The sequence below is a fragment of the Bos taurus genome, chromosome 5, assembly GCF_002263795.3.
Source record: "Bos taurus isolate L1 Dominette 01449 registration number 42190680 breed Hereford chromosome 5, ARS-UCD2.0, whole genome shotgun sequence".
NCBI lineage: Eukaryota > Metazoa > Chordata > Mammalia > Artiodactyla > Bovidae > Bos > Bos taurus.
In genome coordinates, this window is record NC_037332.1 from 112679168 (window position 1) to 112706623 (window position 27456).

At 47.7% G+C, this 27456-nt stretch overlaps 1 protein-coding gene across 1 annotated transcript; it reads right to left on the minus strand.

The window, feature by feature from the left end:
- Nucleotides 1–5762: 5762 nt before the first annotated feature.
- Nucleotides 5763–27383, minus strand: DESI1 (desumoylating isopeptidase 1). Its single transcript, XM_002687946.7, has 6 exons — nt 27115–27383; nt 14211–14232; nt 12976–13045; nt 10621–10730; nt 9848–9970; nt 5763–8327 (listed from the first exon to the last, which is right to left on the minus strand). Exons 1-6 carry the CDS (start codon nt 27200–27202, stop codon nt 8234–8236), a joined length of 507 nt encoding a protein of 168 aa, XP_002687992.1. The 5' UTR covers nt 27203–27383; the 3' UTR covers nt 5763–8233.
- Nucleotides 27384–27456: the final 73 nt, after the last annotated feature.

The window sequence follows — 27456 nt, forward strand, 5'->3', positions numbered from 1 at the left end:
TCTGAGGTCAGTACCCTTATTATACTCAATCTCCAGAGGTGGGTGCTGACACCAGAGAAGAGGATCTCCCAGCATCACGGCAGAGCAGGATTCTCATCCAGTTCTGTTCCCCTAAAATCTCACATTTTCCCCTGACCCTGACTGTTGGTAGAAGGTCACTAGCCGCTGAGTTAATGAATATAGGAGGTGCTGACCCTCTTTTTCCCTCCCTGGAATGTGGCTTTCCGAAGGTAGGCAGTCCTGGCCCCGTAGACAGGCAACCTGGGTGTAGTAGGTGTACAGTCAGATTGAGAGTTCACAGGGCTGCCCCGCCTCAGCCAGGTGACCTTGGACAGCCCCCTCCCACTCCAAGCCTGGTCCACGTTTATTAATGAGGCTGCCGCTGCCAGCCCCCCTGGTCTGTTAGGAAGATGAGGGTTGCAGGGAAGGAGAAGGGCTTAAAGAGGCTCAGGTCAGAAGAGGTCAGGGCTGGTTGCTGTTTTTAATTCCATCTCAGTTTAGGGCCAGTGGGAAGTTGACTGCTCTTCTCCGTTTTTCAAAATGCCAGCAGCGCTTACATTGTTTTCACAGTAAATAAGTCCCTTGAGCTTAAGCTGAACAGCACATGCTCAAAGGTGGTGTTTATGGAGGGGGTGGAGGCTGTTGCTAGGTTGTCAGAGGCCCCTTTGGGGCTCCCTTAGCCAAAGCCAGTGGGGACAGGGATGACTCTGCCCTACCTGGGGCTGGGGGATGGGGCAGCAGTCCCCCTAATGTGGAGTTAGTGGTCTTTGCAGATCAGAATGCAGCTCTAGAACTGGGAGATCCTGGGCAAGTCACTCCTCAACTTTCAAACTTCACTTGCGGGATGAAGCTGGGGGTTGTGGTGGGGAATCGGTGGTGGTGAGGAGTCCCCCTGAGAGGGGCGTTAGAGGTTATCTGATCCAGAAGTATCAGATGCAGAAAGCCCCAGAGAAGGGAAGGCCTTGATCAAGGCCTCTGAGGTAGGTCTCTGAGGTTCAATCCAGGTTGGTCTACATCCAAATTCAGGTTTTTATGACCTGCCCTCCCCTGAAATGTCAGCCCTACCAAGACTGAACTGGTGGGTTGACTTGTTAGGGGAGTCTAATCTCCTCGGTTCTGTTTTGTCACAACAAAGATTTGAAGTGACGGACATAAAAGCCCTCGGCGCCTCACAGGTCTCAGACAGTCTGTGTTACAGTTCTTGGACGGATCAGTTTTATTTAGAAAATAAAGGAAAATACATCCTCGAGGCTTGAGGGCATGCCGACACAAAGACGTGAAGAGAAGAGAGAGAGAGAGAGAGAGATAGAGAAAGAGAAAGAGCGAGAAAGCACACACACAGGAGAGAAAGACCCCTGGGCCTTCGGCTCCTCTTTTTATACGTTTTTTCTCCTCCCCCTGGACCTGCCCTATGTAATCTGGGCCAGCCAGGAGTGCTGTTTGTTCCACCTGAGGTCCTCACCAGCATCCTCGGACCTTCCTTTGTTTTGTTTTTGCGGGCTTTTCCCTTGTCTTTTATCCACTGCCGTTCTGGACTCCTTTTTCCTATTCTAACTACCTAACAGATTCATTCAGAGCTGGCTTTGTGCCAGGCCCTGTGCTGGGCATCAGGTAATCAGAGCCAGACCTTGCCCTTTGAGAGTCCCAGCTGGTGGGAGTGTGCGGGGAGGCTCGGGAGGAAGAGGTCTGCCCCAAATTAGGAAGGGCTCAGGAAGGCTCTGGGCTTCCCAGAGACTCAGCAGGAAAGAATCAGCTTGCAATGCAGGAGTTGCGGGAGACGCAGGTTCAATCCCTGGGTTGGGAAGATACCCTGGAGGCGGGCATGGCAACCCACTCCTGTATTCTTGCCTGGAGAATCTCATAAACACAGGAGCCTGGTGGGCTACAGTCCTTAGGGTTGCAAAGAGTCAGACACAGACTGAAGCGACTTAGCATGCATGTAGGAAGGGTCTGCAGAGGAAATGCGGGAGTTGGGCCTTTAGCGCTGAGTAAGAAGGAAATGGCAACCCACTCCAGTGTTCTTGCCTGGAGAATCCCAGGGACGGGGGAGCCTGGTGGGCTGCCGTCTATGGGGTTGCACAGAGTCGGACACGACTGAAGCGACTTAGCAGCAGTAGCAGCAGCAAGGGTTGCTCTGAGGACAGGTGGTAAATCAAGGCTGGAGGTGGAGGCTGGAAACCCTCTGCAGTGATGTGCATGCTAACACTTCAGTCATGTCTGACTCTTTGTGACCCCAAGGACTGTAGCCCACCACGCTCATCTGTCCATGGGATTCTCCAAGCGAGAGTACTGGAGTGAACTGCCATGCCCTCCTCCAGGGGATCTGCAGTGGTAGGGACCTGCACATGCCAGTGGGGGTGGTGGGAGGGAGTGGGATGTAGGTCTGGGGACAAATCTGGGAAGAACCTTGATCCATGAGAACAAAGCTTGGCTGTTGCTGCTTGGACTCTACGGGAGTCATGGAGAAGTTGAGATGTGTGGGGAGCAGGGTAAGCTCAGGTGACCAGTGGTCAGTTCAGTTCAGTTGTCTCTCAGTCGTGTCCAACTCTTTTTGACCCCATGAACTGAACCACACCAGGCTTCCCTGTCCTTCACCAACTCCTGGAGCTTGCTCAAACTCATGTCCATTGAGTCAGTGATGCCATCCAACCATCTCATCCTCTATCATCCCCTTCTCCTCCTACCTTCAATCTTTTCTAGCATCAGGGTCTTTTCCAATGAGTCAGTTCTTCGCATCAGGTGGCCAAAGTATTTGAGCTTCAGCTTCAGCATCAATCCTTCCTATAAGTATTCAGGACTGATTTCCTTTAGGATTGACTGGTTTGATCTCCTGGACCAGCGGTAGCTCAGTTGATAAAGAATCTGCCCGCAATGCGGGAGACCCTAGTTCGATTCCTGGGCTGGGGAAGATCCCCTGGAGAAGGGAAAGGCTACCCACTCCAGTATTATGGCCTGGAGAATTCCGTGGACAGTCCATGAGGTCGCAAAGAGTCGGACACTACTGAGACTTTCATTTCACTTCACTTCACCAGTGTGGTACCCAAGACATTCCAGGGTGAACTGGGCCGCGTGAGTCCACAGCGCCACCTGGTGTTCATCTCCCTCACTGCAACTTGACCTTACTGGGTTTTATCTAACCAGGGAAAAGGCAGAGGACTCGGCTCCCAGGCAAGCTTGTATACCAGGACCAGTCTGGGAAACCCTGCCCCTTACCAAAACAGCCAGTCTTCATGGGCAAGAGCTCACATTCAGTGATGTGTCCTTTCAGGCCAGGGTCCCCATGTGTGCATAAGGAGACATGGGTCTCATGGTTCAACATGCCTGCAGGAATCCTCCTGCACCATCATGCCCCTCCCCACCTCCTGGCACACATCTGTGATGAGCATCTTATTCTTTTTTTTTTAATTTATTTATTTGGCTGTTCTGGGTCTTAGTTGAGGCACCCAGGATCTTTAGCTGTGGCATGTGGGATTTAGTTCTCTGACCAGTGATGGAACCTGGGCCCCCTGCATTGGGAGCAGGCTTCTTAGCCACTGGACCACGAGGAAAGTCCTGAGCATCTTACTCTTTCCTACTAGCTCCCTCAGGCTTTGGGGAAAATTGCTGGAATGACTTCTCCTTGGAATTTCCTCAGTCCAGCACCCCCACCCCCTCCTCCATGATTCTCCTTCCACTTTGCTAGGGGCTTCAGATCTTTGCTACATGTTGGGTAGAGAACAAAGCCAGGGATGACACAGCATGTCTAACGTGTACCTTTGAATCAACAGAAACATCTTGCAAGGATGTTCACAAAACGTTAACGTATCTTAGGATGATGGAATTTTAGATGACTTTTTTTTTCATCTTCATACTTTCATGGGTTGCTTACATCTTCTAAATATACATTATCTTTATACTCATATGAAAGTGCTTAGTCGCTCAGTCGTGTCCGACTCTTTGAGACCCCATGGACTGGAGCCCGCCAGGTTCCTCTGTCCATGGGATTTCCCAGGCAAGAATACTGGAGTGGGCTGCCATTCTCTTCTCCAGGGGATCTTCCTGACCCAGGGATTGAAACTGTGTCTCCTGCAACTCCTGCATTGCAGGCAGATTCTTTACCGTCTCAGCCACCAGGGAAGCTCACATAACCCCAACTTTTTTCCTTTTGGAAAAAACAAAGAAATCTAAGCACATCCAAATGAAGCTGGAATAGTACATTAAAAGCTTACAGAAGCGGGCCATGTGGCTGACAGCAGCCCTCAGTCCTGGTAGCTCTTGCCTTTGCGTGTTTCACAGGGGCTGTTCCATTTTTCTTGACGTTCTAAGCGCCCGGGGGGACAGGGACCAAACCAATCTCCAGGACTTCTTCACAGCTCCGGACACGGGAGAGGTACAGTTCCCCTCACCTCTTGCCTGACAGCTATACTATCCTCCTCCCTGATTTTCTGCTGCTCCTCTTGCCATCTGTCCACCCCAACTCCCCTGCCCCGTCTGTTCTCAACAGTGCAAACCAGTCACATCATTCTTTGACCTACTGGGCCAACCCACTCTCCAGCTTCAACATCTCCCACCACCCCCTCTGCTCAAGTTCCAACTGCTCTAGTCCCATTCAGTCCCTCTGACATTTTCTCACTTGCTACTGCTCTCTCTGCCTGAAATGCTCTTCTCTCAGATCTGCGTTTTGTCATTTAGTTCTCAGACTTGTTTACTGTTTGTATTTTGAGTTAATTAAGCGTCTTAGTTGCCACACATAGGATCTTCTTTGTGGTGCGTAGGATCTAGTTCCCTGACCAGGGATAGAACCCGGCCCAGGGCAGTGAGCGCGCCAAATCCTGAGAACTAGACCAATCAGGTAACTGCCTTGCTGGGTTCCCCTTAAGGACTTCTGACCCTAAAAATGCCAGCTCTTGGGAAGCAAATATGTCAGCTAAAGCCACCTGCCCTCTGTGTCTTCTAGAAAGACAGAAACTCTTTAATGTTTTTAATTGAAGGATAATTGCTTTACAATATTGTGTTGGCCTCTGCCATACATCAACATCAATCAGCCATAGGTATACATATGTCCCCTCCCTCTCGCCTCCTATCCCTTCTTGCTTAATTTTTAAGCCAGCACATTGGAAAGAGGCAGTGCCTCAGTGATGATGTCTCAGCTGGGTGGTGGTGAGAACATGGGCTGGACTCAAGAGCTCAGCCACTTGCCACCTCTGCACCCACTCGCCCATCTGTAAAACGGGACCAGTGCTCACCTCACATCCATCGTGAGGGGAAGGTGCTCACTCCAAGTGACCTGACTGAACCCGCAAACACCCACCACCAAGCTGATGTGTCTGGTCATATCAGGGGTCATTCAGAGAGCTGTCCATCCAACCCAACACTTGTTCAGTAAGGTGATGGTAACAAGGTTGGGAGAGATCCCCAGGGCCACAAACCCAGCCTACAGCCAAACTGAAACCAGAAGTAGACACTTCTTGTGAGGTGAATGTCCTCTGAGGTCTCAGAAACTGGGCCCAGCAAACCAGGCTTCTGAGTCTTTCTCCACCCTCAACCACGAGGTGACCTTAGGCTAGTCGAATTCTCTATGGGCCTTCTCCACCTTTATAGTCCGGTAGTGAAAGTCATACATTCTTCCCTGCTCTTATCACTTTTTATCCACGAGGTGTACAGCCAAGCGCGGGCAGCATGTCCAGACTCAGCAAAGCTAAGCTCAGAGGGAGACAGAAGCAGCAGCAGCCTGGAGTTGCTTCACGTTGGCTTCAGACTCAGACCCTCAAGCAGCACACAAATGCAGCAGGCAGAAGTGAGTTTATTGCATTAGAAAAAATACCAAAGAAAACCAGCAAACACCTCCATACTAGACACAATTATTAACTTGACTTCAAGGGCGGAAAGGAATTTCCAAGTTACAAACTTTATTTCTGGGAGGGGGGTGACAGTTCATGCCCTCTCCTCCTCCCTTGCCCCTTTAGACCCGTGGACCTTGATGGGGGCGTCCCACTGTGAGACAATCACACACGCCTCCTCTCTCATTCCACTTGCCTGTGCGTGCCCCGGGGGAGCTAGCTGGTCACAATGAGCAGGCTCCTGAGGTCCTAGGATACAGGGAAATGTGAAGATGGGGTTGGGGGTCCTAGCCTGAGCTTCCAGTGAGTGACGGTGGGACTGGGGTGGGGGAGGGAAGGTTTGCCTTCCTGCAGAGCTGAGGGGAAGGCTTATCGCTCCCTCCTCGTCCCCGACAAGCCCTAAGGCACGGGCTTTGGCACAAATGGCTGTTACGCATGAAGGGCGACTTTCCGTGAACCAAGGGACTCAAAGTCTCTCAGGGGAGCAGCTCAGGCTGACCTCGTGGTACAGCCCTGGGTCTGGAGGTGACTACTAGGAGGACAGAAATCAACTGAGCCCAGGTGTGGGGGAGGACAGAGAAGAGGAGGAGCTTGTGAGGCCCACCACGCTCTGGCCAGACCACAGCGCCCTGGGCAGAGGGGTCTGGAGCAGGCGCCTGGGGGAGAGAGAGGGCTTGTCAAGGCGAGCTAAACAAGGAGAGCACCTGGCTATGCAGCAGAGCCGTGGCCTCCACCAGCAAGCTGCCCTCCCAGGAGAAGCCCAGCCTGAAATGCGCTCTCCACAGCCCAGTTCTGCCAGTTGGTCCACACTGAATAGCAGCCCTGCTGGTTTCTGCTCTGACAGATGATTACCATGTACACTGGCCAATCAGTGGGTCTTGAGAAGGATTCAAGTGCTCACTGGTTTAGCTCCCAATCTTAAAAGTCACTTGATAGCACAGCTCATCATCCGGGACGTGCCCTGCTCAGGTCACAGGCAAACACTAAGGCAGAGGAGCACCTTTCCTCCAGCTGAGACCCGACGATGCCCGCTGCCATGACAACGGCAGAGATGGGAGATGAGGCCAGAGGTGAGCAGCAGCTCTTTGGAGAGGAAAGGCAGCTGCTGTGGGCCAGACCCCAGGAGAGAGAAGGTAATTCAAGTCTGAGAACTGGCAAGAGCCGCGGCAGGAGGGGCCCATGGAGGTCAGGGCTGGGGCTCAGGCACCAGGGAGCTGAGTTCTCCACATCCACTCTCCCAACTTAAGGGCGGGCTCACAGGAAGCAAAAGAATCTGAAAGCCTCTCCAGGTTAGAAACTTCCAGATTGTTCCCTGCCTAGAAGCTCCTGGCCAACAGCCCTTTATGAAAATGCCCACTCATGTCCTCCATCTTGCTTCCTTCAAGTCAGAAGGACACCAGAAATAACATGTGCCTTCAAAACACATTTAGGATACTATAAAAATCCCTATCAGAAATAACTACATTTTCTTGCCACCTTGATTCTGCATTATTATGCTTTCTACATCAGGGACATCTTCCAAGAGCAGGGAATCATTTCCTCTTGGTCCCCAGCTGAATACTGCACATTGGTCTGGGTGGGGTGGGTACAATGACTGTCAATAACCTACATTATTACTTGCAGACAAAAGGCCTGGGTCTCTGCCGCTCCAGACCTTCATTAACTGTGACAGGTCAGCTACACGGAGGGAGAGCAGACTGCAGACAGCAAGGCAGGCTCTCCTAGAGCGATGTCAGAGGACGGGCCATCAGTCTAGGTGGAAGGAGGCATGGCTTTATCCTGTTTCCTCTGGACTGGCACTTGCTGTTACTCTCCCCGCATCCTGAGGCTTTTGGTTGCTCCAGTCCGGGCCCCCTGGCCTTGCTGGGGGAGGGGAGGGAAGGTGAGAGAGATTGTGGCTAAAGAGTTCACTCAGGCTGGGTGAATGTCCCTGAAACTGGCCCCATGTGCACCAATCCTTTGGTTCATTTCATGGTGGCGAGTAACGACTTCCAGGTCACGGATAATGTGAAACTCACCTGGGTCCCACAGCAGGTTGCAACCTGGGTGGAGTATGGGCATTCTCTAGAAAGAGGTTCTGGGCTGGGGCTCCCCCAAACAGTGCCTCTTGCTTAAACAAAGCCCCTCCCTTTCTCCAGTGGGGAGGACGCTTAGGAAGCAGCGTCAAAAGTGAACTCACAGACAAGAGAGCCTTAATAAATTAGTGTAATACTATTAGAAGGGATGGCATTTTGTTCTGTGTCTTAGCAGCTGTGTCCTACATGCAGCCTGATGATTTCCTTCCCTGGGAAATTTAAAAAGCCGTCCCCTGGTTGTTAGCTCTGATGTAAAATTATAAAATAGAAATCTGGTAGGGTTTGTTTTGTTTAAAAAGGAAAAGCCCTGGTGAGGCAGGGCGGTCCCATGCAGTCCGGTTAGCTCTGGCCGTTGGGTCGGCCCACCGGGCTCCCTCCGGGAGGCTGGATTGCAATGGAGTCCAGGAAGGGCCTCAGGGCCTGTCCGAAGGGCCTGCGGAGAGAAGAGACACGGGTGCTCGGGTGGGCTCGTGAAATGAGAAAGTCAGAAATGAGGATGGCACACAGTTGGACTTTGGGGGGACTGGGGTCTTCTGGGGGTATTGGCAGTACTCAGGAAAAGTGACAGGTGCAGGCTGCCAGAAGGCGTTGATGCCACTGCCCAGTGTGCTCTCAGAGTAGCTTAGCTGGAAAAAAGACTGCAGATACTGTAATCTTAAGACACTTTCCAGGACTTCCCAGGTGGTCCAGTGGTTAAGACCCCCTGTTTCCAATGCAGGAGATGTGGGTTTGATCCCTGGTTGGGGAACTAAGATCCCACATGCTGTGTGGCACAGCCAAAAATAAAAAAAAAAAAGAGAGACTTTCCAAGATTACTACAACATTAAATTGGGTTGCCCGCAAAATATCTCAGTTATTGGCTTTCTTTTTCTTCAGTGGCTGCTGCCATTTTTGAAAACCGTCCCTGAATTCAAAGGAAGTGAAAAATTCTAAAGCATAAACAGAGGAAACCAAGAAATAGTAAGCCTAATTCAGACAAGTTCAGGAACTCCATGCACCAAATAATAACAGCGAGAACACTCCAGCTACTCAGGGCCCATAACCTAGATCCTGCCGTGGGGTTTAACACGCCCACTAAGGAGTAGGAAGGCAGGGCCAGGGACATGGGGCTCTCCTCGCCGGCTGGATACTGACATCAGCCTTGTTTCCTGAGGGGTTCTGACCCAGGTGTGAAGGATAGCTCACCTTGCTGAGCCTGCTAAACCTGTCAGGGTCTCTGCTGGACAGGTCCTCAGTTTAGAGTAACCGAGTCAGAGTCAGGAAATGGGCCTGGTCCTGCAGCGGGCAGAGGCTGCCTGAACGCAAGGGGAGGAAGGGGTACGAGGGCACTGAGTGTGCGTGTCCCCGGAAAGGACACTGCCTGGATGGTGGCCCACAAAGCTTGGACCACATCAGGGTTGGGGGCTACAGGGTGTTTTTGAAGAAAACATCTACTGAGGGCTGTCTGTGTGCTACGAGGTACGAGGTTGACTGGGAGGTTGTCTTTGAGGATGTCAAAGAGCTCAAGGTCCAAGGGAAGAAAGACTGACAGTTTCAAAACAAGTCCCCTGACTAATTCTCCGACTTACTCTGCTTGTCCATCTAAACTGCCTTTTAACCGGGCACTTCTGGGGAGTGGCAAGCTTCATGTGCAATGGGAAAGACAGATGCCAGGATTCTGTACAAACACTGGGGCCGGCATCAAGTGGGTTTCTAAGTTCTGCAGTTGCCCTCAGGCCAGGGTAGAGTTGGTACAGGGTAGAGTAGGAGGGTGAAGGTAACACAGGTGAGCCTCCGAGGGCGGAAAGAATTGGTGGCCTTCCAAGGTAGAAGCTGCCATCATGACACCCTACCGAGCCTGGCAGGATTGGGCGGGGGGGCAGTGATGGGGAAGGAGGCGGATGTGGGCCAGAGGAGAGACCTTGTCTGTGAGTGGGGATTTCAAAGGCAGAGGCAGAGACGGAGGCCACTTACGTGGAAAGAATTTCAGAGGGAAGGTCAGTGATGTAAGAAGGGATCTTCCGCCCAGTTAGGAATTGTGCCACTTCGTTGCTGAAGGTGTTACAGTTGTTCTCAAAGATGTTGTAGGCTTCACTTCTGTACATTATGAGGTTTGGGACACAGATATGAGTCAGTAAGCGTGTACATGAAACTGAGGTCAGGCAATGGGAGGGTGACCACAGCTGAATCTGAGGACAGGGAATTCCTTTCCTACACTCCCAAGCAGAGCTTGGTTTGCCACTCTGGGTATTTAAAGGGAAGAATGAAATAAAAACATATGGCTCCTCCATTTCAGGAGAATCTTTGCATTCACAAAAGCCGAGCTCCGGGGTTAGAACTTTAACGGTTGAAATTGACTCAAGCTTCAGTAAGAGAAAACCTGCTCCAGTGTATTTCATCCCAACCTCTCTACAAACCCTGATTCTGATTTTCAGGACAAAATACTTGGTTGAGAGCAGCATGTGCTGAAATAGCAGCAGCTGCTTTTAATCAGAAGGAATAAATAGCTCTTCCTTCCCTCAAAGTTTCAGCAGTAGGTGTGCTGGATGGAACAGCAGCCTTGGAGGCAGTGCTGAGCTCTTTTTGTGGTACGGTAGCTCCTTTCCCATCCTAAGTAGTTCAGCAAATACTGGGCCAGACCTTGCGCTGAGTGCTCTGGGGGAAATGACCTGGTGGCTGCCATCTGGGGGCCAATTATCTAGTTGGGGAGACAGACACGACTACCGTCTCCCCTGTTCTCCACTCACCGGAACAGAGACTCCCCCAGGGAGGACAGGTACTCCAGAAAGATTTCTTCTGTGACTTCTGTGCTCCCAACATCAACCACAGAATCTGGGGGCCCAAGCAAAGTCCTTCCCTACAAGAGCCAATCCAAAGAAAGCCAGTAAGTCACTCCCTCTGCTGAATTTTTTCCCCTGCTACGGAAGACCACAAATGCTCTGCTCCAACAACTTCTAACTTTCAGAACACCTGGGGCAGAGGAAGACTTATTTCCTCTTTGTGTCAAGGCTACAACAGTTTAGAGGCTCCTGGAGACTGTCCGTGGCCGTGGGCTGACAACATGGCTGAGAAGTTGGGTGTCCAGTTTCTGGTGAGGCCCTGGGAAGCTCAGTCTTCTGCAGGTGGGCCTCCTGATACTGTCCACTCCTTCAGTGGACAGACACAGAAACCCAGAACCTGCACTGCAGTCTCTCTTTGTTCCCAGCAGGCCTAGTCACGAGGGCCGAGCAGGACGGCCAGAAATGGCTCACACCTGGCGGCCATCGTTCCATGCCCGTATTCACCATGGATGCAGCCAGCTTTTCATATGACACAGTTGATCCCCCTGTGACACTGGGAAAACGTGAAGAACCGTGAAAAAGCTGGCAGATATTTCCACGATTCAGTTCCTTTTTGATCTGTGAGGCTAATTTAACAAGGTGATAGGGTTCCCCTGGCAAGGGAGCTACTGGCCCCTGAAAGGCCTACCAAAACCCCTCAGCCACGGGTTAACAGACTGGCGTAGCAGATCCAAGGAGAGACTGAGGCCCTGGGGGAACCAGCCGAGGGGAAAGCAACAGGATCAGTGGGGGAGAGGGCTGGGGATAGACTGGGGGGGAGGGAGCGCGCTTCAGAGCAGCGCTCCTTGAAGAGATGGCAAATCCATGCGACAGCTCTTGTGCACCCACTGTGTGCCTGACGAGATTCGAGGGGAAAGTGTGCTGAGCAGATTACTGTAGTCAGAGATGCAAGAGACCAAAAGGTCACTGTTGACCCACTACTCTTCACTCGTGTAACAAATATGTTATTGAGAACCTACTACACGCCAGGCCTCATGCAAGGCACTGGAGGTATGTGGACAAAACAGATGAGATTCTTGTCCATGTGGAGCTTAAAGTCTAGCAATAAAGGCAAACCAATGTATAATTATGAGCTGTGATAAGGGTCTTGTTGGAAAAAGTACAGAATGCCATTAGTACATAAAACAGGGGACCTTCCCAGTCCAAAAGAGAAGACTTGTCTAAGAAAGTGACAGTGAGCTCACCTTAAGGATGGAGAGAATTAACCCAGTGAAGGATCAGGGATGGATGTCAGAGGACAGGTTTAAATGTCCAAGATGTTCAAGGAATGAGAAGGGGGGGTAAGGGTGGGGAAGGGCACAACGGGCAAAAGGGCTATCTAGAGAGAGGGAGCAAGCCCAGATCGGATGGGGCCTTGGAGGCTATGCTGAGCTTTCTGGTTTTTATTCTGAGAGCAGTGGGGAGAGTTCTGATTTAAGCAGGGGAATGCTATGATCAGAGTTGGATTTTGAAAAGATTGCTTTGCCATCTGTACAGAGAACCGACTGAGAAGGAAGAGCAGATGCACTGCTATGGTCCAGGCTAGAAATGAGGGTGACTGGATTAAGGTGAAAACTCCGGAGAAATGAGAAGAGATGAAGAGGGACAGACTGCTTTGAGACACACTTACAAGGTGGAACTGAATTGGGCTTAGTGAAGGACTTGGTTATAGGAGGTGGGGGACCAGTAGAAGGGAGAAATAAAACATGACATCCCATTTATGAGTATCAAAATGAATGTTTTTTGGGTCTTTGCTTGAGTACCTCCTGGGACAACACTTAGATAGCTCAGACAGACATTTTCTGGGAAAGGACATAGGATTTGGAGTCAGAGAAACCTGAGTTTTAGTACTAGTGCTGCAACTGGCTACCAAACTTTGGGCACCTCACTTTCTCTGTCAGAGCCCTCATCAGCTTCACATTGACTGAGTTCACACCAGGAAAGAGGCCCTGAGCTGGTGATGGTGACAGAAGAGCGAGACAGTCTCAGCTTATAAGGAGCACACACCGGGCTCCCTGTGGAGACTCAGCAACAGCCCATTTCACCATCACATGCCCAATGTGACAGAGGAACCACGAATGCCATGGGAACAGACAGGGGGCAGCTGCCTGGCGGACCTGTGAAGGGTATTCTTGAACTGAGTCTTGAGGTCATCATGAAGAACTAGGCCACAGGGCTACCTACACTGGCTGGATGCCAGAACTACGGAGGACAGCAAGGTTCCTGGACTATGAGAACCCCCGGGAACCTGGGACAGTGGACGGGGTGGGGGCGGACACTCACTGGCGGACAGCTGGAGATACCGCCACTGCCGAAGAAGAACTCATCCTTGTGCACGACTATGGAGGTGTGCCTGCAACGCAGAGAAGAGGGAGAATGAGCCAGATGGCTTGTGGTCTGAGGAAAAGCAACCACCACCCTGCTGTAAGAGTAATTTCTGCCTCAGGACATGACTTAAAGGTCAACAGCTTTATAATCCTAACCAAACAAAGTAAGATAAACATCATAGATCAGAGTTTCTCGGCACTGGCACTAGTGACATTTGGGGCTGGCTAATCCTTTGCTGTGGGGGCTGGCCTGCGCATTCTAGGTTTAGCAGATCCTGGTCTGTTCCCACTAGATGGCACTAGCATCCCTCATGCCCTCTGTGGTGATAACTAAACATGTCTGCAGACACCGCCAACGTTCTCCTGGTGGCAGAAATGTCCCTTGTTGAGAACCATTGTTGTGGATCACGTGAGCGAAGGGGAGTCCTGAGAGTCACCCCAACATTAACTAAACAATACTGAAATAAAGCTCTGCAGACCAAGATGTGTTTTCAGACCTTTCATATGAAATCAGGTGTGTTCAGGGTGGTATGGCCATAGATTGTTCCCAGACTTTTCAAACTAACAGGAGTAGTTAACCTGGACCACGTTGACGGAAAGACCAGATGGTATTCAGTGTGGACCTACTTCAAGTAAAGGTGCTCATATTACTTCTTGGTTCCGGTCGAACAAAGCAATGGTCATCTGGTCAACCAAAATGTCAGTAGGCTCTAGGATCCAGTCAGAAGTCTGACCTACGGTTTCCTCAGAAATGGAACAGAGCCCAGCCATCATCCTGTGTCTGACAGGGATGAGTCTGAGAGCCCAATGAAGTTGTGTTTTAAGACCACGTGGGGTCCTCATGACTTCTGTAGTTAGAAACCTTGGTCGGGGTGGGCATACATCATTCCGCCTTTCCTTAGGACAGGTGAAATATCTGCGCCACCGATATCTTCAGCTGGATGAGTCTTCATTGTGGAGGGCATCCTGCGCACTGCAGGATGTTTACAGCAGCAACCCTGGCCTCCACCCATCCACCCTAAACGTCTCAACACGCTGGTAACTTCTGGCTGGGAACCACTGCATTAGAATGTGAAGGTTTGTGGCTTAGAGGGCTAAGTTTCAAACTGGAAGCCACAGACTGGAACCTGAAACGCATGATGCTGTTTGGTTTCATAAACCAGCCAATGTAATGAGCCCCACCCAACTTACCAGATGCCTTCCAGTTGTTTCCCTGTGGAGAAGAAAAAAAAAAAGAGAGAGATTTAGTCACTTGGGACTAGACTAACTTGGGACTTTTGCCTCCCAGCCAGAGGAAATTCAGATCAGAGGAACCCCTTATAAACCTCTTGGGGGACCTCTGATAAGGTCCTTAGGTTGTGACATGATATGTCGTGTTAAATAAGTTGAAAAATAATCAGAATCCTTAAGCAGAATTCAAACAGAAACACTGGTATTGATGTACCCTTTTGTGTGTGTGTGTGCCAAGTCTTAGTTGCAGCATATGGGATCTAGTGCCCTGACCAAGGACAGAACTCAGAGCCGCTGCATTGGGAGTGTGGAGTCTTAGCCACTGGACCCCAGGGAAGTCCTGATGTACCCAATTTTATGTCTGCTTTTCTTTCTCCTTTAGGGTCAATTCAACTCTATCTTTTTAATTTCTGTCTCATCTACAGAGACAAAGTAAAACAAGAGTATAGAAAAGCTATTATCCACTTCTTCATTGAGCATGTGTGAGGTGAAATCCTCTAGAAAACAAGAATGAACTCTGAAGATGCCATCCATTTGACCAGCCAATGCACGTGTATTCTGTACCTCTATACCTCTATATGCCAGAAGTGATGAGAGATATGGAAATGCAAGTACGAAATCCAAGTCCTGCCTTTAAGGAGTCCAAAGTCAAATGGAAAAAGAGCCATACACAACTAACACAGAATGCTGATCAGATCAGATCAGTCGCTCAGTCGTGTCCGACTCTTTGCGACCCCATGAATCGCAGCACGCCAGGCCTCCCTGTCCATCACCAACTCCCGGAGTCCACTGAGACTCACGTCCATTGAGTCAGTGATGCCATCCAGCCATCTCATCCTCTGTTGTCCCCTTCTCCTCTTGCCCCCAATCCCTCCCAGCATCAGAGTCTTTTCCAATGAGTCAACTCTTCGCATGAGGTGGCCAAAATACTGGAGTTTCAGCTTTAGCATCATTCCTTCCAAAGAAATCCCAGGGCTCATCTCCTTCAGAATGGACTGGTTGGATCTCCTTGCAGTCCAAGGGACTCTCAAGAGTCTTCTGCAACACCACAGTTCAAAAGCATCAATTCTTCGGCGCTCAGCCTTCTTCACACTCCAACTCTCACATCCATACATGACCACAGGAAAAACCATAGCCTTGACTAGATGGACCTTTGTCGGCAAAGTAATGTCTCTGCTTTTGAATATGCTATCTAGGTTGGTCATAACTTTCCTTCCAAGGAGTAAGGGTCTTTTAATTTCATGGCTGCAGTCACCATCTGCAGTGATTTTGGAGCCCAGAAAAATAGTCTGATACTGTTTCCACTGTTTCCCCATCTATTTCCCATGAAGTGGTGGGACCAGATGCCATGATCTTCGTTTTCTGAATGTTGAGCTTTAAGCCAACTTTTTCACTCTCCTCTTTCACTTTCATCAAGAGGCTTTTTAGTTCCTCTTCACTTTCTGCCATAAGGGTGGTGTCATCTGCATATCTGAGGTTATTGATATTTCTCCCGGCAATCTTGATTCCAGCTTGTGTTTCTTCCAGTCCAGCGTTTCTCATGATATACTCTGCATAGAAGTTAAATAAGCAGGGTGACAATATACAGCCTTGACGAACTCCTTTTCCTATTTGGAACCAGTCTGTTGTTCCATGTCCTGTTCTAACTGTTGCTTCCTGACGTGCATACAAATTTCTCAAGAGGCAGATCAGGTGGTCTGGTATTCCCATCTCTTTCAAAATTTTCCACAGTTTATTGTGAATGCTGATAGGCTCCATAATAGAAATAAACGTAATAAAGGTAAAGCTCTGAACTACTTCAAAGCTGCAATGTAACCAGTGAACAAACAGGGAGAGGAGTGGACATTTCTGCCAGAGGGAACAGCATATGCAGACACAGAGCTATGAAAAAGACTAAGGCAGGGTACAGCAAAGGGTGCAGTGATGGCGGGAAGAGGACAAGTGGCAGGCCAGGGTGCGAGGAGAGAGCAAACCTGCGCAGAAGGCCGCCCCACACTGCAGGCCATGGGGGTGCGAGGCAGCACAGGGCCGTGACCAGACCCAGGTTTTCAAATGATAACTGTGTCTTCCAAGAGAGAACTGTAGGAACAGAAGATGTACTGGAGGGAAGAGAGCTGAGAATAGAGTGAGGAGGTCTGCGCAGTCAGCCATGGGAGATGCAGGAGTGCAGGAGGATAAAGAGGAAGCACAGTGAAGGACACGAGAGCGTGATCGAACATCACTCACCCACCTCTGGTTATCACTTCAGGGTAACTGTTTACTGAGTGCTAAGCAAAGAGGAGAAGGGGACGACAGAGGATGAGATGGCTGGATGGCATCACTGACTCAATGGACGTGAGTCTCAGTGAACTCTGGGAGTTGGTGATGGACAGGGAGGCCTGGCGTGCTGCGATTCATGGGGTGGCAAAGAGTCGGACACGACAAAGTGACTGATCTGATCTGAAGCAAAGAGTGCTTACTTTTGCCTTCAATGCTTCGGTGTTTGCCCTGTGACTTTCTAAAGGATGAAACTAGGCCCTGTACAGAAGGGGAGCTGATATGATTACACTTTTCCCTCTGCCTAACCTGCACTATCTTGCCCTTTCAAGCAAACTTAAAACAGATAACCTTGGCTTAATTTTCTTTTTTTGGAAGAGACAAAAGAAACCATGGCTCCTCCATGACAATCTATTGATGATGCAGCACAGTGTCATTAAAAGCAGTTAAGAATATGGCATAGGACTTCCCTGCAGTCCAGTGGTTAAGACTCTGCCTTCCAATGCAGGAGGTACAGGTTCAATCCCTGGTCAGGGAGCTAAAATCCCACATACTTCGTGGCCAAAAAAAAAAAAAACATTAAAAATGCAAATAATATTGTAACAAATTAAAGACTTTAAAAATAGTCCATATTAAAAAAAAAAAAGGAATATGGCGTAAGTTCAGATCTGAGCTTTTCCCTTTGCTAGAGGTGGATCTTGGGCAAGTTTATTCAACATGAGCTTCAGTTTCATCAATACAAAGTTGTTATAATCAGTAATGATTATTGGTGTAAAGCAGCACAGTGTGTGGGACACAGAATTCTGATAAATGGAGATACTAGATATAATTTTTTAAAAAGATCAAAGAAATTCCACTTCAGGGTTGATAGGTAAGATCTAAGAACGGATTTCAGTATCCATCAGATTAGTCTGAAATCCTGAATTACATGTAATCATTTTACACTTTGCTGTTAGTGCTGCGAGGCTAAATGAAATAACAAAGGAAAATAAAATGTAGCAGAGTTCTTCTGCCTCTAGAGACCAGTCTGCTTTTCACTAGGAGACCGGCTGCTTTGACCACAAAGTCACAAATGGGACAGAGGGATTCTGGCCCGGGGTTTTGGGGACTGTGGGGCAGGCTCTGCCTTGATCCAAACCGAGCTGAAATTCTACAGAGATGGATCAGAAACAGAAATGGATGCCAAAAGGAAGTGATAACCCATTTAGGACAGGCACTGAGTTGGACTCTTCATCTCTTCCAGCCGACTCTAAAAGACCACACTCTTCCTTTCATAATGGTAAAGTGGAGAGACTAACATTGCCTTTTAAATCGAGCTGGTGTGCTCTTCTGGATGGACACATAAAAAGCAGCTTATTGTCTAAATGGCAGCAATCTGATGTTTATTTCCTTGGAGACATGCAATGATGCACGAAACTGGACAGATAAGGAATCCTGCTTTCTCCTGGGTGATCCTGCTCTCATCTACTTTGGGAAGAACACTATACTTATAAGACAGGAAGTACAGTGTAGTAAAGAAGAACACAGGTTCTGAGAATTCCCTGGTGGTCTGATGGTTAGGACTCTGCGCTTTCACTGCCCAGGGCCTGGGTTTGGTCCCTCGTTGGGGAACTAGGATCCTGCAAGCTGAATGGTATGGCTAACATTTTTAAAATTCACTAACTTTTAAAAGTCAGTGAATCAATGTTTATTAAGTGACTATTAAACTTCAGGTGATGTACTTGGCATTAAGGATACGTCAGAATGCAAAGGAGACAAAAAAAAAACAAAACTCCTTCAATGCATTCACAGGGTGTGGAGATAGGACAGTCAATAAATAATACTAATAAGCATAATAAACCACAGTAGGTTAACAACAATGAGTGATAAAAATAAGAGCAGGATAAGGGAGACTGGGCATTTCAGCGACGGCCAGGGTGGGCCTATTTGAGAAGGTGGCATTTGAGCAAAGGCCTGAAGGAGGCAAGGGAGGGAGCCGTGCAGAGGCAGGACATGCTAGGTGTATCCGAGGGACCTTCAGGAGGCCACTGTGGCTAGAGCGGGTGAGTGAGGAGAAAAGCAGGAGGTGAGCAGAAGTAATGGAGAAGCAGGTCATGTAGATCAACTTGGAGAAGTTGAGAACTTTTCTAAGCCTGAGCTGTTCAGCATGGTAGTCACTGACCGCAAGTGGCTTTTAAAATCAAAGGAACAAATTCAGTACCGCATTTCAAGCACTCTCAACAGCCACGTGTGGCTAGCAGTTAGCCATGGGACAGTGCAGATCTAGATTGTTTCCATCACTGCAGGAAGTTCTATTGGTTGGTATTGTGGGAACCTTGGTTTTCGATTCTGTTAGGGAACGAAAGGCATAGTAATAGTGTCCAGCTCATAACATTTCCAAGATTAAGAGATGACACATGAAGGAGGCCCAGCACAGTGCCTGGCACATAATATGTGCCCCACAAAAAGAATACCTCTTTTTTCTTTTAGGCTTTACCATTTGAAAGTTTTATGGCTGCTCACAGCATCTTGGTATAAAAACTACCTACTTATAGGTCTTTTCCCCTCGTTAGACTATAATGGTCTCAAGGACAAGGGCCGTTGCTTATGCATCTTTGTGATTCTAGGGCTGAGCAAAGAACCTGGATCAGAGATATTACATGCACAGCTGTGGTGGCTGACATACGGTGCTAATGAGGCTAAAGAGCCTCAATCTTGGCTGCCCTGGCTTGTTATTCAAATGACTTTGCAACCCTGGCATATTGCATCCTGCTTCTGCCTTCTCAGATGCCCACGCTCAATGACCCAGGAAGACAGGTGGCAGGTCCAGATGCACTGGTTCAAACCCAGTCCTACTAAAATAATGGGTTTTTGGAGTGAGGCCTCAGAGACCTTCCTGCCGCTTATTTTTACACCTGAAAAACAATGCAAAGTTGTGGGAAACAAGTCCTACTTCATTCCCCTTGATATTCTCTGTACTGATCATTGAACTTATCTGTAAGCTGGACATTATGCATGCGTGAGTGCCAATCCTGTGGACTATAGCGTGCCAGGCTCCTCTGTCCATGGGCTTCTCCAGGCTAGAATACTGGGGTGCGACAGCCATGCCCTCTTCCAGGGGATCTTTCCAACCCAAGGATCGAACTCACATCTCCTGCGGCTCCTGCAGGGTAGGCAGATTCTGTGCACTGAGGCATCGGAGAAGCCCCAACCTAGACATTATACTTCCTCTTTATTCAACCACATCAAGGTATGCTTAAGATCCCATCCACCCATAGAATGGTGATAGAAACTACAGAAAAAAAGGTCCTCTTATTTATCCTTCTGTCATTTATCAATCCATCTACCAAACACCTAGAAACAACTTGAAATGGATTGAGTGGATTCACATCCTTTCTTAAAGTGCTTCATAGTTATCCTTATTTTCACATCTTTACATAGTAGAGTGGGACAAATATTTATTAACATCATTCAAACCGGTAAATAAAACTCATGATTTGTCCAGTGTAAAGAGAAAAAAAAAAGGGGGGTATGACCATGTACTTGTTAGAGCAGCTCAGGTAGAAATGTAACGTTAGCTGTCATGTAAATGTAACATTAGCTTGTCCTCATGGCGCTCTCCTGAGGACAAGAACCAGGGTCATGGCCTCCTCTGGGGGTGACCAGCATTGTAAAGTGGGACTGGAGTGATTTTTAAATTTTTTTGTTCAGACTGAGACACAGTAGGTGAGTAGGTGGTGAGGGTTTGAGACTGAATCAGGGCACAAGGCCATTGGGGGATGTGAATTAGGCTCAGTGGCTATAAGCACATTACAGAAAAGCAGACTGTTTTCCCACTAGGACTTCCTCAGCAAGCTGCAGAGTGCATGGGTCAGATGGCAGCATGTCTCTAAGCTTGCTGGCACACCCACTGCATTGATTTGGAAGCCTGTGAGGTATGCACATGAAAACAAATAGAAGCTGTGGATATTAGCCCTGTTTTTCATCATTAACAACAAAGAATGTAGACTGAGGTCCTGATTATAAGAGTAAAGTCAGTATATAAAAGCCAAGGAGAAAATACTCCATCTACCTCCCTCGCCAATTAAGGTAGTGGAGATTGTGTGTATAGACACACAAGTTGGCAATGGGACATGCTCACCTTGTATACTACTGGTGCTAAATAAATGTCTACTAATAAGCAAAAAGTGGGTGGCAGGGATGGGACTCCAGGGGCAGGCGGCATTAGCTCGTGGGTGTAAACTGAAAGTAGCCCAGGCTCACCTTGGGCTTCTCTAGTAGCTCAGTCGGTAAAGAGTCTGACTGCAATGCAGGAGACCTGGGTTCAACCCCTGGGTCAGGAAGATCCCCTGGAGAAGGAAATGGCAACCCACTCCAGTACTCTTGCCTGGAGAATCCCCGGGACAGAGGAGCCTGGCAGGCTACAGTCCATGCAAGAGTTGGACATGACTGAGCAATTGAGCACACTAGCTCACCTCCTAGGTGTCTCTCCACAAGGACAAAGAGCTCTTAACTGGAAATGTTTTAATCTGATTTTCCAGATTACCAGCAATGTGAAGGGGTTAACTTAAAAAAAAAAAAAATCAGCTTATTCTCTAGGTGGTGGTTTAGTCACTAAGTTGTGTCTGACTCTTGTGACCCTGTGGACTGTAGCCTGCCAGGCATCTCTGTTCATAGGATTCTCCAGGCAAGAGTACTGGAGTGGGTTGCCATTTCCTTCTCCAGGGGATCTTCCTGACCCAGGGACTGAACCCTGGTCTCCTACATTGCAGGTACATTCTTTACTGACTGAGCTATGAGGGCTTCCCTGGTGCCTCAGCTGGTAAAGAATGAAGTGCCTACAATGTGGGAGACCTGGGTTCGATTCCTGGGTTGGGAAGATTCCCCTGAAAAAGGAAATGGCAACCTACTCCAGTATTCTGGCCAGGAGAATTCCATGGACTGTATAGTCCATGGGGTTGCAAAGAGCCGGACATGATTGAGCGAGTTTCACTATTCTCTAGAACCACTAGGTAAATGTTGAATCTATGTGGGAAAAGGTAAAAAGAAACATTTGTGTATCATAAGTGGACCTCTGGACCTATTTTGTAAAAAAAAAAAAAAAAAAGCTTATTAGCAGGGGGCTTGCCCCTCCTTAAGGCAGGGAAAGGTCATCACAAAATCAAAATGCAAAACACTGTTAAAAACTGAGAGGTATTTTAATCCTCAAAAAAGGATAGATTTAAAACTACTTAATACTTTAGCTCTAGGAGCTAGTACAGGATTCTTTCTCAGGATAAAAATAACTAATTTGTGAGTTCTTTTCTTTCAGTACTGAGTGGGTTCCCTCTTAATCACTGCTTGGTGTTATGAGTCAGGCCTTGTAGCAATGCTTTGAGGTAGATCTGCAACCTGCTTCACTTAATCAGTTTGTATGATATTTACTGAATTCCAGGGCTTCCCAGGTGGTGCTAGTGATAAAGAATCTGCCTGCCAGTGCAGGAGACAAGAGGGTTCGATCCCTAAGTGGGGAAGATCCCCTGGAGAAGGAAATGGCAACCCACTCCAGTATTCTTGCCTGGGAAATCCCATGGACAGAAGAGCCTGGCGGGCTACAGTCCATAGGGTCACAAAGAGTTGGACACAACTAAAGTGACTTAGCACTCATGCACAATCAGGGATTCTTGTCCCCAGTGGAGCTTCTAGTCCAGGTGGGGCTGGGGGAGTGGACATAGATGAGAAAACATGCAATTATAAGAGAATAAATACTATTAGAGGAGATCACAGGATGTTATCCCTACTTTATAGAGACACATGACCAAGATTTGAGAGGCAGGGGGATAGGGAAGGCTTCCTGGAGGAAGTAACACTTCAGTAGAGACCTCAAAGATAAGCAGAAGTTATCCAGGCTAAGAGATGGGGAGAGAAACTATCCCTAGCAGTGGGCACAGCCTTTGAAAAGCCTGGAGGTGAAAAAGAAATGAACAGTTCAGTCCTGTTAAGATGCACAACCATCTTCTCAGACCCTGGGGTTCTGTTAAGACAATTAAGCCATGATGCCTTGAGGATCTACTGGGAGAAACAGTTACTCAGATCATTTTCCCCAGGGCTTAGTTCTCCAGTAGAACCCAGTTGAGAAAGTCTTAAGTAGAGACTGTTCAGGATGTGGGGACAGGTGAAGGTGGAGAGAAAAGCAGAAGGATCATGAAAGGCCTAGTAAGTCACATTCGTTTTTTCATTTTGCTATTAAGAAACGGCAGTTATTACTAAATTAACTCATTGGATGGATATAAAACAACACACACAATGAAGAATAAATATCTAAAACAAAGCACAATAGATGGCATTAAAACATTAAATAAATCCCCTCAGATTTAAATACATTCTGTCTAATCTTTAAGCCTGAGCTTGTCTCTGGGTAAATATAGTCAATATTTACTGACCACCAGCTCTGAATGGCCGCTAGGGAACACGCAGGGGAGACAGCGTCCCTGCCTTTCAGGAGCTCAGGGTTCTTGCTGAAGTCTTTCTGACACATCCAGCCCACAATGGCCTGTCCCGTCTTTCAAGGCCTAAAATAATTGTTTCACCACTCACTTCTTTTTGGCATCTAATCCTAATCTCTTTTGGGCTGTTATCTAATGTGGTATATGTACAACATTATTTTTAACTAAATAAACTCCTCAAGGACAGAGTCTTGGACACTCAAGGACAGTGTTTTATTTTCTTAATATTTGTACTATAGAATTAAGCAAGAAACTGAGCAGTGTAAAATCTTAAATATTCATTAGATTGCATTCTGCCGGGAATATATATTTATATATATTGTATATGCCTAAGTCTTTAAATCTGAGAACAACTTTGAGACAGGCTTGTAAAGAGGAAATAAATGTGATCTTGGAACATGTATATGCACACAAAACTTCAGATCAGAAAACAATCAACAAATACAAGAATCCCTTAGCATAATTAAATAAATACATAAACTTCCACATTTATTTTTACATACTTTCGCACAAAAAGAGGTCAAGGAATTTAAAGAGCAGCCAAAATTATTAAAAGGACAAACTGAAGGACAATCATAATAGCTAATTATCTTAGGCAAATAGTGACCGTGAAAAAAAAGTACAATCAGGCCATCTGCTCGATTAGAAAGCTAAGGATATTTCTGGGATCATGTTCATGTTGAGTGGAACAGGAACAGTTTCATGAGAAGCAATTCTAGAAGACTGAAAAGGGGACAGGGTAAAACTGTGGAGTCCACACTGTTTCAGGGGAGAACGGAATTACACTGGGCTTTATCTGGTCTAGTTATGAATGTAATAGACTAGATGGGGTCTCATAATGAGGAACTGTCACAAGAGTACAACAACTAAATTAAAGAGCCAGGCCACCCCACCTTAAAAAAAAAGATTGAGAGGGCACTGCTGATGAGGTCATACTAGTTCGGGACAATGAAGGCCAGGAGGGATGGTCATAAATCTGTGATTATGATTGGCACACACATTGAACTCAGCTATTTTCCTCATCCAGATTTGAAACATCTGGCCAAAAAATGCCTTTATAAACTTGAATGAGGTCCCTACTTTACGTCAGTTATAAAGGAACAGATTACACAGGAAAGGTGGTACAGCAAAATAACTGAGAACACGAGCTCTGGAAGTCAAGACTGCCCGTGTTCACAGCCCAGCTCTGCTACTTACCAGATGTGACCTGGGGACAAATTCCTTAATGCCCTTTATCTCAGGAATCTCAACTAAAAAAAGGAGGTAATAACAGGACGTTTCTCACAAAATTGTGGTGAAGAATGTAACACATGAAAATACTCAGGAAACAGAAGGGTCTGGCACATGGCAAGCAGTCAGTAAGTTCTAGCTATTAATATGCTTCTAGAATTCATTAAAAAAAAACAGGAAAAAACTGATTTTTTAAACATTCAAATACATTAATATTTAGGAATGGGAAATCAATGGATGGCTACTCACAGAACTGGGACACACTCAACTTTAAGGTTAGTGATGTTTGGATGGGATGAACCAGTAAAGCAATGCCCATTTTCCATGTTTTTAACTCTAGAAAGTAACAATTATCAGCTCTGATAACCCTTTTTTCATTACTTTTACAAAAGGTAGAGAAGCAATATGAGAAAAGCAGATAGAGAACAGAGAATTAAATTTGCAGGCAAGGTAGTGTTCTCAGAAATACCACTGCAATCAAAGGTGCCCAACTGATGAAGTTCCAATTTGGCTGAGGTCTTCTAGGATTTCACATCTATTAAAAAAGCTTTCAGATGGGATGGGAAGGAGTCCCAGTATTCCACCTTCAGTTAAGGCACTTTGTTCTTCACCCACTGAACTCCACAAAGGTCTTCTTCCAGTGCCAGGTCAGGCTCTTTTTGCGTAAGGGCCTTGGCAGGCTAATTCCCCTTCTGCCTGGAACCCTGTAACTACCTCACCACCCACCTTATGACTACTTCTTCCTCATCCTTAAATTTCCAACTTAAAAGCCACTACTCCTGATTCTCTTATTTAAAATTGGTCTCTCTTCATATTTTTCGTCTCAGCACCTAGTTGGCTTCCTGCACAGCCTAATACTTTTCACAATTTGTAATTATTTCATATGCTTATTTATTTTTTACTGTCTTCCCCACTAAATAGCTCCATGATGGCAGAGAACATCTTTATTCATCACATCATCTTCACTTAACCTTGACATTGACTAGCATATAGTAGGCACTCAATATGTTGAATGAATTATGAATCAATGGCCGTAAGGCCCCTTTCAGCTAAAATCAATAACTATTAGATAATAGAACAAAAAATATCCAGTGTAAAGGTGGAGGCTTTTATGGATGGGCCTAGGAAGTATCAAAGTGACACCTCACTATGATCAAGCTAACTAAATGGCTCCATTCCAAGAGGTTTAGTCAGAACTTGACTGATGTAATATACTAGTGACTGTCACCTTCCTCAAACAGTGACTCTATAAGTTTTGCTTTCAGATTTGCCTTACTCATTTTAACAACTGGAGAACTAGGCCCAAACTTCTAAACATGGATTGGCTATGTAAGAATTATCTGAGGAGCTTATTAAAAAGACAGGTTTCTGGACCAAAACTCCAAAAGATTCTTATTTAGTACTTGTGTAATAAGGCTCTAGAATCCATATATTTAAAACTTTGTGGGAATTCCCTGGCAGTCCAGTGGTTAGGGCTCTGTGCCAGAACTGCGAAGGAAGAGGGGTTCAATCCCTAGTTGCCGAACTAAGATCCCGCAAATCAGTGTGGCCAAAAACAATACTTATTTTGCAATATATGTATAGTGCACAATTCAAAAGATACAAAAAAGTTTACAGCAAAATCTCCCTTTAATTCCTGTCTCCCAGCCTCAGGTTGCCCTTTTCATAAGCTAACACTGTTAGCAATTTTCTTATGTATTTCTCCAGATAACTATTTGCCTAAACAACAAGTATCCTTTGCTTCAAACACCCAACTGCATATAGAAAGAACTATTTCAGTTTCACTTTTTATATTCCCATTTAACAATATATGCTGGAAAGGAAGGTATCTGTATTTTTAACAAGGATCCTAGGTGATTTCTGATGGAAAGCCAAACAGGAATCACTCATTGGCCCAGAGTTAAGTGATTTAAGTTCACTCTACTAAAACATGTTAGAAACTCAAGGACACACAAACTCAAAGGTAGCCTTTCTTACTTGACCTCTCCCCTCTTGTCTCATGGACACGAATTAAAACATTCTCTAACATCTCCACAGAAGTCAAGAAAAACTAGCCATTCACATGGATGCTCCCAAACTGTTTAGTTTTCTATTCCCATAATCCTTTCCTGCCCAACAGCACCTGAAACCACAAACCGGACTATTCCTAGGTTACACAAGACATTTTGGTATTTGGGTTATAAAAGAGGATTGGTCTCCGTTAAACTGGGACTGGTTTTCTCTCCTGGTAGTTAAGTAGTTTAATGGAGCACAACCGAAAATACTTCCTTCACTAATCATTACTGACCCAACAGCACCCAATCCTCCAATTGCTTTTTCACCATGTGGGTAAAAGCAATTAACTTAGGAACTGTCGAGACGAAGTCAGGCCGAACTCGGTGAATTCTCGAGTTCGGAAGCCGGGAGACCCCGACTTTATTCTCTCTGGGGGCGACTGGCGGGGCACCTGTGCAACACGCTCTAGCCTTCTCTCCCCACCTATCCCAGAGACTGCAGGAAGTTTCCCTTTGGCGCGGAGCGAAGGCTCTCCTCCGCAGTGTCCCTTTCACCACGCGGGGCACTGCGCGGAAAGGAACCTCGTCTCCCCTCCGAGGAAGGAGGAGTGTAAGGGGGCTCCACGAGCGAGTCAGGACACCCACCGGGACTCAGCGCCGGCTTATCCCTCCTCCGAGCTGGAGGGGCTCTGAAGGGCTTGGGGAGGGCGTGACTCCTCCCCGCCCTCTCCCGGGATTCAAACGTGATGACTGCAAAGGGGGGCTTAGGGGGCCCCCACCTCAGACGCACACCTTCTCTCCTCGGGCGTTTCTCCATCCTCTGGGCCTTCCCTTGAGTCGTGACCCAGGCCTGCCCCCCTCGGCCGGCCGTCCCGGAGCCCTCTTGCCCGGTTCCCGCCCGCTCCCCACAGCCCCCCTCACCCAACATGATGGGGCTGAGCCGCCGGGCCAAGCCCTTGGACAGGTCGTACACGTAGAGCTTCACCGGATAGAGATTCGGCGGCTCCATCGGGACCCGTGGCGGCGGCGGCCACGAAGTCCCTCAGGCACCCGGCAGCGGCTTGGACCTTCCCGTACCCGACGGGGGAGGGGAGTGGACGGAACAGGAGACCGAGCCCCGGCCCGGCCTGAGGGGCGGGGAGAGGCCGCCCTGGGCTGCTCGCGCCCCAGCACCCGCCACCGGCAACTGTGAGGTGACAGAGCGGGGATGGCACGGTCAGTGCGAAAGACAGCGCGGGGGCGGGGACGCACTTTCGCGCATGT